The 11,842-nt window shown below is 40.4% G+C and overlaps 1 protein-coding gene across 5 annotated transcripts in view; it reads left to right on the top strand.

The window, feature by feature from the left end:
• LOC147254803 (neprilysin-like) overlaps positions 1-9,441 on the top strand; it is a 33,596-nt gene extending 24,155 nt beyond the window's left edge. For all 5 annotated transcript variants that reach the window (XM_086216350.1, XM_086216354.1, XM_086216353.1 and 2 more), the window contains 10 exons: positions 3,317-3,415; positions 3,497-3,574; positions 3,769-3,872; positions 4,091-4,149; positions 4,240-4,359; positions 5,189-5,322; positions 5,727-5,792; positions 6,526-6,621; positions 6,873-6,949; positions 7,080-9,441. In XM_086216350.1, the coding sequence (XP_086072476.1) occupies positions 3,317-3,415; positions 3,497-3,574; positions 3,769-3,872; positions 4,091-4,149; positions 4,240-4,359; positions 5,189-5,322; positions 5,727-5,792; positions 6,526-6,621; positions 6,873-6,949; positions 7,080-7,179 (933 nt within the window). In that variant the 3' untranslated portion in view covers positions 7,180-9,441. The remainder of the gene's footprint in view (positions 1-3,316; positions 3,416-3,496; positions 3,575-3,768; positions 3,873-4,090; positions 4,150-4,239; positions 4,360-5,188; positions 5,323-5,726; positions 5,793-6,525; positions 6,622-6,872; positions 6,950-7,079) is intronic.
• Positions 9,442-11,842: the final 2,401 nt, after the last annotated feature.

Consider the following 11,842-nt stretch of genomic DNA (forward strand, 5'->3'; position numbering starts at 1 on the left):
TTTCTCTCCTTATTGGTTTTAGCTCCAAAGACAATACATTTTAGCTTTTAATAGTGTTAAGAGAAATAACAGTATATATATAAAAAGGTGGGAGTATAACACATGCAAGTGTGGGAAAACTGAAATGATACACCTGGTCAAATGTCCTGGGTCAATATGACCGTTATGGGCGTTTTAGGCGAAAGTACTCCAAACTATTTTGTGTTTTGTAATTTCAATTAAATAAGAATGTTAACATCAAATATTCACACGTTTAGAAGAAGTCAGGGTCCTACATTCACGTGGGTGTTGCACTGTAAATTGTTGTTAACGTATCCCAGATGTAAAAAAACAAAAAAAACAAAAATCTGGCTCCATCAGTGACCCGGAGGACAGAAATATTGAACAAATTTGGCTATCAACTGTGAACAAGAACATCCTCATCCTGTTCTTTCACTCGTGTCCTTTTCGCTCTATCAAATTAAACGCACAAACAACTGGGAGCATTTCTTTCCTGGGGACATGTATTTTTGGAACAAAACATACTGTGTTACATCTGTTTTTTGTCATTCTGCTTTTTGTTCTGCTCCGTGTTACTTACCGCAGGTTTTCATGACAAAATGTAGTTTGGAGACCACACAGACTTGTTGGTCCTCCTGGTGAAGGATCTTGTAATGCATGTGTTCCCTCGGTCAGCGTTTCTAACGCGATCACTCCAGAGATCGCACAACTTTGGAAAGTGGTGTAACATGAACTCTGCTCAAGGGCTTCGGCTTCAACATGAAGTCTTTGCTCTGGTGTAAATGTGTTACAGTATGTGTGCGTGCATGCTGCGATACATGCAAGCACGAACCTACCCCACCCCTCCCACCCTGAATACATGTCTGTGTAGGTGGGCTTCTTTTACATGCAACTGACAGCACTCATCACATACCAACCATCTCTCAGCCAAAGAGGTGTATTTCACCTCTGATCACTTCTGGAATGAAACTCGATATGTTTTCACAAGGAAGCAAACCGCTGAGTGTAATTCAGAGGCCTCCAACCGTAAACACCTCCACTTTATGCTACTTTAATCTTTATTATGACATTTTAGAGTCGTACATATTTATCCATGATATTTGATTACTTTAACCATATTTCACAGACACATATGATAAATGCACAACATATAATGTGTGCCATTCGGTCGCCTTTTGATGCTGCGCCAGCGATTGGCTGGGAGTATCTGTCTATCGCTGTTGCATTATTCTTTCATTCACTGCATGCAATTGAGCAACATAGAATCCTAATATATATGCTAATGTTAAAATGTTGACACATTTTAAATCTTTCACACAATCATTTTTAGTATTTTTTTTTTTAACTTCAGCTACCTCACAACTCAATTTGCAACATCTTGTGTAAGTGTTGACCACCTCCCATCAGCTTTTTTTTTGCTGTGGATTGTGTCAACGAACACATTAATTCGTCGACACCGTTGGCATTTAAACTCTGTCATCTTTTTTAAGGAGACCAATCTGGTTTATTACTTAAGTTAAGCGCAAAAACAGAAAAGGTCAACGGACTGGCAGCACAGCGACAAGTCAGTTAGGAATTCATAGAAGGAGAAATAATACCGACTGGGTCGGTTTCTTGGCATGCTTCAGGCAGAGCAAGTTGCCCAAGATGTTTCACACACTCATAACATTTCTACTAAATTACCAGATGTTGTGTAATATAATGATATACTGCCAGTCTGCAGCATGTGGCCAGATGTGAGCCAGACAACCTCTGAATGAGTTCTGAGTGATTGGAACTCAATGTGCCATCAGTGCGTCATCTACTTGGAGCTGCCCGCTAGTGATTGGATCTCTCAGGACCAGCTCCCACGATCCCGCGCTACTAACACACCTCATCGATGTTTTTGTAATCACTTGAACGGTCGTAATTACGTGTGCATTTAAATACGATATTTTTTTAGCGGAGAAACATCAGATCGGCGAGTTGCCACATCCGTATTTTGAGAACTTCATGTCATGATACACCCTGCAGTTGAAAAATAATATTATAGAATTTCTCAAGCGTATACGGACATGCACAAGTGCAGCAACAGACGCAGGGTAATGCAGGCTAAAAGCTTTTTGGAAAAGCCTCATCAGTACTGTGCCTGCTGGTTTTTGTGGCAAAACCCCAACTTGTTGTCCGAAACGCAGTGTTGTAGCGAGGGGTCTGTTGATGTGATGAGACACCAGAATGCCTCTGTCAGGCTTACTGTGGTCTGAAAACACAAGCGTGGTCAGAGAGAGAGATATTTCTCTTCACGTTGCTGTCAGCCTTTTCTATATGATTTTAAAAATTTACCATACACTTCAAATGCTATGTTTTGTTTTTTTTTCCCTAAATTTCTGAAATAAAGATTCAAAGCTCTTTTATGATTCATGTCGCTGTCCAGCTGGCGTCAGTCTCTCAAAAACTAGAACTCAAGCTCAAGACATAATTGAAAAGTTTTAACTTGATGTGGATTTTGGAGCATTTGCTGATGAATCTCCTCATTCTGAGTTAACTTTATCTCAGACAGGGTTTTATGAAAAGGTCATAATTCTAACTTATTAATATTTGATCAGGTCCCAACATTTTTTTAAGAGCATATCTCACTATATGATGGCGTAACCTCAGGTAGCTCTTCTATATTTTTATTCATGTTTCAGAGCCATTTCCCAAACAATATATCCAACCCAAAATGCTTGATGCATCAAAGGGTAAATGTAAATATTCAAAGGTTGCACGATGCAGAATATAAATTGGTAGTATCATTAATAATACATATGTGTATTTCCATCTACAGTCTATGGAGAATTTCAGGCAGCAGGGAAAAAAAGCCTTCTGTAAATAAATAGAAAAGTTTTCCTAACTTTTACAATGTTTTCATTGTTTAACTCGATTTTTGCACACACACACACTTATCTATATGTATATATATGTTGTGTCATCTTTCATCACACAAACATGATCACGCTAATGCAACAGTAAGGTCAGCAGATTCCTGCACAGAGGGGGTTTAACCATGAGATGTGTTACTGTGTGATAGTGTAACTGTGGCCTGATTTCAGGGAAAATTTTATGACTTTGTTACACAATGTATTGCAACATTTGGAATGATTATTTTCATGTTTGATCCCACTAGAACACCCACTCATGAAATTGTGTCGTATGCAGCCATTTAGAGTCATGGGAACTAAATGCAATGAATTAGTGACAAATGTGTGGCTCCCTCTCTCTTGTATGTGTGTGTGTGTGTGTGTGTGTGTGTGTGTGTGTGTGTGTGTGTGTGTGTGTGCGCACGCGCGTGCACCAGATGGAGGAGATGATTAAATATATTCGGGAAGTTTTCATTAGTAACCTGAACGACCTGACGTGGATGGATGCAGACACCAGGAAAGCAGCAGAGGAGAAGGTACTGCTTCCATCTCACTCTGGACTTGTGGGGATGTGTGATGACTAAAACATGTTGCTTATCAAATCTGCTATTCTTTAGGCTCGAGCTATTCGGGAACGAATCGGTTATCCTGACAACATAATGGATGACAAATACCTGAACAATGAGTACAAAGATGTAAGTGTTTGAAAAGCTTATACGTGGTTTTTTTCTTCTTCTTTGATGTAACAGAATACAGAGCCAACACATCAGTTGTGTGAAAACATCCTGGTGAATTCTTGGTCTGAAGCTTTGAGAATATATGACCGAGTGTTGATAGCTCTCATCCAGTCTGATCCTCCTGCATTTCTCTGGCTGTGTGTTGGTGTTAGCTGAGCTACAGTGCAGAGGAGTACTTTGAAAACATCCTACAGAACCTGGAGTATGCGCAGAAGAAACGCCTGCGGAAACTCAGAGTCAAAGTCAACAAAGAGGAGTAAGATGTCCTGTGGGGGCAGAATTAAATCTAGGCTAGCTGTGTTTATGCCAGTAATTTAGAATCACAATGCTGGTTTATTTCACTGTTCGTTTTGCACTGTACATTCACATTCTCCAACACAAACTGAAATGCTATTTAGGAACCGTTCGCTGAATTTGAATTACGTTGCACGATTCTGTACTGTTCTTTGATCCCACCCTCCTTGTCTCCTCCAGATGGGTTACCGGAGCTGCAGTTGTCAATGCTTTCTACTCATCTAGTAAAAATCAAATAGGTATTGAAAATGTGCACCTGCAAACACAAATACACAAAATTGTTCAGTTTCATTATTTGCCCCCCCCCCCCCCCCCCCCTCTGGTGTTAGTATTCCCTGCAGGAATCCTCCAGCCCCCGTTCTTTGGTAAAGGCCAGGCTAAATCTCTCAACTACGGTGGCATCGGCATGGTAATCGGCCACGAGATCACGCATGGCTTTGATGACAATGGTATCATTTCCTATTCTGCCCCTTTTCTCTTTTCTTTGTCTTACTTTCTAGTTTGTTGTGGATTGTATTTTTTTTTTTTTTTGTCTCTGGATTTAAATATTTCCCTGTAACTGGCACCATTTGTCTAGAGATGTATTTTGAAATGCAGTTTGAATGCTGCGTCAACAACGTGTTCCACCGCAGCCTCATTTTCATCAGGGCTGTGTGAGGTTATGAATCTGTTTAGAACACAGCTGTCCCGGGTAAAACGTATGTAAGTAGTCTAACGTGTCGTGTTTACTTAGACACGGGTTAATGCAAGGTTTGCACTTAAATAACGTGAGTATTCGATTAAAAATTGGCTCAATCTCCTCACAGTGCTCGGCAGTGCTTCCCTGTAAAGACAAAAAAAAAAGAAAAAAAGAATCAAAACTACATGCTTTAACTTTTAAAATTTTTGTCCCGATTTCCTTAGAATTGAGAAAAGCTGAGGTAATCAGTTTTTATTTAAAACAAATTAACTTTTCTCACAAAATTACCTCAATTTGTTCAATTCAAATTCTATGGCAATACAGGCAGTAACTTTTTTATAGTTAGAACATATAAGGTTTATTTCCACTGCAGTCCATTTTAGGCATCTCATGAATAAGTTTGGGTGAGAAAGTGAGAATCCATTTGAAAAAGGAACAGGTTCAGTTTCAGAGAGTTTAGAAGACTTGATATTCACATCCATCAGCCACCCAGAAACCAAAGGATCGGAAACACGGAATGGACATCACCTTTATTAGGTTGTAAGAAGGTGAAGAGTGATGTTTTCTTGTTATTGTCACGTGTTTGACCCTCTCGCCAGGTCGAAACTATGATAAGGACGGTGACCTGAAGGACTGGTGGACACCAGGATCCACTCAGAGGTTCCTGGAACTGTCAAAGTGCATAGTTGATCAGTATGGCAACTTCTCCTGGGACCTGGCCAACGGGCTTCATGTACGTCCCGGTCGACTCTCGAGGATTTTATAGGCAGCGTTTTCTTTGTGATCCTTTTCTTTCGCTTTCCTGTTACTTTTGTGAGACGGTTCCATTCCTCACATTTCTATCTGCCCTGCAGTTTTGCAGCCTCATCTCCTCTCTGCTTCAGGTGTCTTTAATATTTTGTGTTGAAATATAAACCCCTCTCCCTCCCCTTTTCTGCTTATATCTTTTAACAATGCGTCCTTTATCCCCCGGTATCCCCCTGAGGTAGAGGAATTCTTCTCTATCTCAAAGAGTGATATGTGTGATTTGCTGAAACACAGAGGAAAGATCACAGTCGCTCTTTCCCTCTGCTTTTTTCTCTCTTTTTTCCCTCTCAGTCAATCTTTATGTTCTGTCTCCTTATGACCCCTCTCTAGTTAAATGGTAACAACACCCTCGGGGAGAACATTGCTGACAATGGAGGGATACGGCAGGCATATCAGGTAATGAACCTAAAAACAATTAGGAAACTGGCTTTAAAAGCCCTTTACAGATAAGGGAATTCAGTCTGTGGTTTATTAATATAGTCAGCTTTGCTAATGTTAACGGACACATCACTTTCACAGGTACATTAACCCAGTTGCTTATTAACTGCTGTAAACAAGTAATGGCGTTTTTTTTTTTTGGGGAGGGGGGTGAATTCAGGCAGCTCAGTGGTGAGCAGTATTGCCTTGCAGCAAGAAGGTCAATGTTCACTCAGTTGTTTGAGCTGCACGATTGAAAGCTCGACTATCAGCTAATATTTTTTTTATTTCTCACAGCAGGGTATTGCAAATCTCTGAGCCCTTTAAAAAAAAAAAAAAAGAGAGCTGACCGAATATTTTATGATTTGCTGGTTTGCGGTTTCCATTAACCTCTCCCCTGGTCATGACTTCCTTTGCTATTGTATTTCTCCCAAATATATTATAATTGAGAGATATAAATGCAATCTGGTGCTGAGTTATGACATTTATCAGGTCCTAACAGCTTTGCATGTGAAATGTCACCAGGCTTTAGAACACTGACATGTACAGTTCGTGGAGTAAACTGGAAGCATATCAGATGAGAGAGAAAAGGCTTTTATACTTGTAGTATTGGAATATTCAACATTATTCCCATCTGTAAGAATGGATTTTCAGCAGCGTTTGTATGATCAGTTGAAATGTGATGTTAGATTTGTCTGTGTAATGAATGCAGGCGTATAAGAACTACGTGAGGGAGCATGGAGAGGAGCCGCCGTTGCCTGGAATTGACCTCTCCCACGATCAGCTCTTCTTCCTCAACTTTGCTCAGGTAGGATGGATGGATGGAGGGAGGAATGAATGAATGGAAAGAAGTTGTGGAAAGATGGACGGGTAGATGGATGGGAAAGAAGGGAGGATGGATGAGTGCATGAATGATGCACTGATGGTTTGCAGGGATCCAGAATGCCTATTTTATCAGGGTCATTTATAAACCGATTTGGATTATATTCTCTTCATGTTTAGTATCCATGTTTCTAATTTGTATCTGATGTAATACAATTTAATATTTATCTTTTGCAGGTGTGGTGTGGAACACACCGACCAGAACAAGCTGTTAATTCCATCAAATTGGATTATCACAGTCCAGGAAAATTCAGGTAAATTCTAAATCCTATTTGTTCCTTACAGTCACCACTTTTCTTGGAGCAAAGAAAAGAGAAGAACTGAGTGATATTTGAATCCAGTGACTTTACACCCAACCAAAAATTCCCTCTGTGTGTGTCACAGGGTACTGGGCTCCCTTCAGAATTTCCCAGAATTTGCCAAAGCATTCAGCTGCAACAAGACCAGCTACATGGTCTCTGATAACGTCTGTCGTGTGTGGTGATCCTCTGGGACGGGGACTGTGCTGACGCGGCTCAACCCTGTCCCCTATAGTACCTCTCCTCTCTGACTACTGGAGGATTCACCGGGGGGGAGAGGGGGGTCGAGGGTGGCGACAGGGAAGTGTCTCTTTCCTGGATGGACCAGGGCTGGTGGACTGACTCTGCAGTATGCACTTCCTCAGAGAACAGCAGTGGACTGTAACGTGACAGCCAGAGGGAGCAGTGTCTCTCCCACTCTCGATACTGTAGTTCATTCAATCAGCCTAATTCTTCTCTGCTTCTCACTGGATACAATCAGACTTTTTTAAAATTTTTATTTCTTCATTTGTTTTACCCAGAATGTGTGATTCTCCCAGCGTGTGTGAGCGTGTTACAGTCAAAATACTGTACAGGGGCAGACAGACAAATGTGACTCAAATCCACGTCTCCATGAATACACCGTACTCCCACTCACACTTGTACACACATAAAACAGGGCTGAACCACTGTACTGTATGTGGGATTGAGCGGTTGCCTCTCATTATACCTCAGCTGGTCTCGGCCTTCATCTACATGCTGATACGCTCTACAATGTACTCATAATGTACTCTTTGTTAATATATATTACTAGATTAGGTAAATTATTACAGAAAATCAGAATCTATTTTGTTGAAAAGACCAGTAAATATTTAACCGTGATTACATACGTATTACACTATATTGTTCTATGTTTATCGTTCATGATTGCAGTTGATTCATTAGAAATATGTCAAATCAACCAAACGGACGTTTTTTTGCCTTTAAAGATGACAGCTGGTCATAAATTACTGAGCTGACAATCGACAAACATTTTTATACATCCTCTGATTTTTTTTTTCTTATTTTCCTTTTGTGTTTCTTTGAGTCCTTTTACGTCGATTAATGCTTTTCCAGGCAGTTACTGTCCATCAATACAGTCCCTGCCTGCTGTTTGTCATGCAAATGCCTTATAACGTCTACTGTTCTACTGTGCGGGAGCGAGTGTTCGCACAAGAGAACGAGGAATGGGAGATGTAACGTCAAGGAATAGTTTGACATTTTAGGGAAATACGTTTTCCTCTCGAATGTTGGACAAAACTGAATTCATCTCACGTCTGCATGTTCGATTTACTTTGCCAATTAGCCTAGACTCACAAGACGGACTTTGCTAACGCAGAATCAATCCGAAATCTTTAAGGGTCAGCCTTTTCAAGCTGAGAAGTAGACGTGCAAAAAAAATGGTGTAACTGTAAACACTGTCCTACTAGAAACACATCCATTTTAGGGTGACCCAGGATCAGTCACAGAAGAAAAAAAGTCCTCCAGTCTTTGATGTTTGTCAGAATCATATTCATCAGTTAGACACACATTCATCCATCAGAACAACTACAGCAGTTGTTCTACAGAGAGATTCGCTCGGTCTCTGGTTAGTTTTGCTACACAGGATGATTTGGGATGTAAGGGATGTCTCATTTTTATACTCAGGTTTGTTTGTGTTGAACAAATTCTGTTAATTAATTAAATTTTGAAATACTGGTTGGTGGATTTTTGTTACTTTTGGTGAACTGAGACTTTGAGTTTTATTGATCTTCTAACTCCCTGCAAGAAAACAATCTTAAAATGATGGTTTAACAATTCAGAAATAATGACTTGGTCATACAAAGCGTGCATATTACCCATCTCTCTCTTTTTTTGTTGTCTGTCATTTTAGCTGCTGGAGAAGTCAGGTGACACATGATGATATTAATTATGATTCTGCATTTGAGGGACTGTTTATCTACTTAAAATAGCAGGTTGGGAACTTTTTATAGTGCATGCATTTTTTTGAATGCAGCTTCTGAAGGTTGTTACGAGTCATCGGATCCCAGTTTAGGCTCCTAGAGGTTTATTTTCTGCATTAAAATGTAACTGATCCAAGCCTTTATTGTTCAAATTAGTCAAATGAAAGATGTGCATTGGTAAATCACATCCTCTGATTGTACATCAACCCTCAAAATCTTTTGTCTCTTTTCATTGTTTGTGCAAAACCCCTTTTTCTGTCAGTCTCTTTCTTTCTCTCCAACACTCTCTTTTTCTTTCTTTCTTTCTTTCTTTTTTCTTTCTTTCTGCCTCTATCTCACTCTTCACCTGTTGAAAGACAGATATACCTCAGTTGCCTGTATTTAGATACTTTATAATAATATGATAATCATCTTGAGGAGCTTTTCTTTTCTTTCAAAAAATAAATATTTAAAAAGAAACTGCAGGCTAGTTGTGTGTATGTGTTTTTTTTGTTAAAGATCTAAACTTGGCTTCATTTAAATGAAAATTGAAACAAAACACACGCGCCCCATTTGTCTACCTTGAACTATATAAGTGCGATTGAAAGAAAGTTAATTATTTAGTCTTCTTAATTATATTTTTTCCCCAATTGCAACATTTTTTTTTTACTGGCTTTTATTTCAAGTGTAGCCTGTAATGTGTGAAAATTGAAAGGTTAGAGAAATTTTTACGCTCACTCATAAAGAATTGCTGACTTAAAGGGACTATGAGGAAACATGGGTTTACTTTAATTTAATCATTTCCACGGAGAGCTCAGGGAAAAAAACAAAACCAATAAACTAATTTAAATAGAAACATTAGCCCAAACTATTACCTCACTGATTGAACCAAAAAGCATGTTGGGAATATGGGATTTGTGCGTGAAGTTGGTCAAAGGCAAATGCAAATGCAAATGAATGAATATGCAATATCTTTATAGCGGTTCCTGAGTTGCTAGCCGGTAAATATAACCGTCCCTGCAGTGAAGAAGAAGCCCAGTTCCTGGTAAGGGGGTGGCTCAGACCCAGATTGAAACTGTAGATGTAAACAGTCAGGGGTGAACAAAAAAGTGCAGCAGTTGATAGGTGCACTGCAAACACTGAAGCCAACTGTCAAGCTTGTCTTGAAGGCTGGGGGAAGTTAGTGGAAACAACACACACACACACACACACACACACACACACACACACACACACACACACACACACACTTGCAAAAAACACAAGTTGGAAAGCGCATGATCTTTGTTCTATTTGTTAAATTTGTTATTTTTTTTGGTTTTTAAGTTCACCCAATTAGCGATCAATCATTTGATCATCTGTCAGGAGAAGAACACTGACGCTTAAAAGTACAGTTGAGAAAATACAGTATGTTGTTGTTTTATTGAGGTTTTTATTCAAATAGGTTTTAAGACCACAGATGGCTGCCTGTTCTAAACTAGAAGCACACACTTCTGGAAGGGGGCACTCAGTCAAAACACACACACACACACACAAATGCAATTTTTGATATTTTAAATGGATGTCACCAAAAAAATGTCCTTCAGCTTAAGGTAATCTTGCTTCTCGGTGGAGCCTTTTTTTTGTTCTTAGGTCTATTTCAAGTCAAGTCAAGTCAGTTTTATTCATTTAGCACCAAATCACAACAAAAGTTATCTCATGACACTTTACATGTAGAGCAGGTGTAGTACCACACTCCTTCAATGAATTTACACTCAACAGTTCTCCAACAGCAAGCACATCCTGCAACAGTGGTGATGAAAACCTTCCTTTTAACAGGCAGGAACGTGGAGCAGATCCAGGCTTAGTGGGGACGGCCTTCTGCTTTGACTGGTTGGGGGGAAGAGAGCAGGACAGCAGGGCAGAGACAAAGACAGATAATGGAGGACAACAGATATACAGAAGGAAAGAGAGGGACAGAGATAAAGAGAGAGAGAAAGGGAAGAGACTGATGGACACAAGGCACGGTGGCAGCTTGAGCCTCTTCAGGTCTGGAGCCTCCTCCAGCAGCACCTGGGATCTGGGATGTGGGAAGCCCAAAGGCTCCAGAGAAGAAGATGAGTTAGTAACACATATGAGTATGATTTATATCCAGGTATGACACATACAGGAGGACAGAGAGGAAAGAGAGGAGGAGAGAGAAGCCCAGTGCACCATGGGAGATCCCCCCGCAGCCTAAGCCTACAGTAGCATATCTAAGGGCCAGCCTAAGCCAGTCCTAACTATAAGCCTGATCAAAAAGGAAAGTCTTAAGTCTGCTCTTAAACGTCCAGAGGGTGTCTGCATCCCGGACCAAAACTGGGAGACGGTTCCACAGGAGTGGAGCCTGATAGCTGAAGGCTCTGGCTCCCATTCTACTTTTAGAAACTCTAGGAACCACAAGTAACCCTGCATCCTGGGAGCGAAGGGTTCTAGCTGGATAATAGGGGACTATGAGCTCTGTCAAATATGAAGGTGACTGATTGTTGAGGGCTTTGTATGTTTGAAGAAAAATTTTGAATTCTACTCTGAATTTGACAGGGAGCCAATGCAGAGAAGCCAGAACAGGAGAGACATGGTCTCTTCTACTAGTTCTTGTCAACACGCAGGCAGCAGCGTTTTGGACCAGCTGGAGAGTTTTTAGGGGCTTATTAGTACAGCCTGATAGGAGGGAATTGCAGTAATCCAGCCTGGATGTGACAAACGTATGGACTAGTTTTTCTGCATCTTTTTGAGACAGGATGTGTCTGATCTTAGCAATGTTACGTAAATGAAAGAAAGCAGTCCTAGAGATTTGCTTAATGTGGGAGTTAAAGGACAGATCCTGATCCAAAAGAACTCCTAGGTTCCCTACGGTAGTGCTGGGGGCCAGGGTGATGCCATCCAGGGT

The sequence above is a fragment of the Aulostomus chinensis genome, chromosome 10, assembly GCF_037954235.1.
Source record: "Aulostomus chinensis isolate RoL2024-O1b breed Wild chromosome 10, RoL_Achi_v1.0, whole genome shotgun sequence".
Taxonomy (NCBI): Eukaryota; Metazoa; Chordata; class Actinopteri; order Syngnathiformes; family Aulostomidae; genus Aulostomus; species Aulostomus chinensis.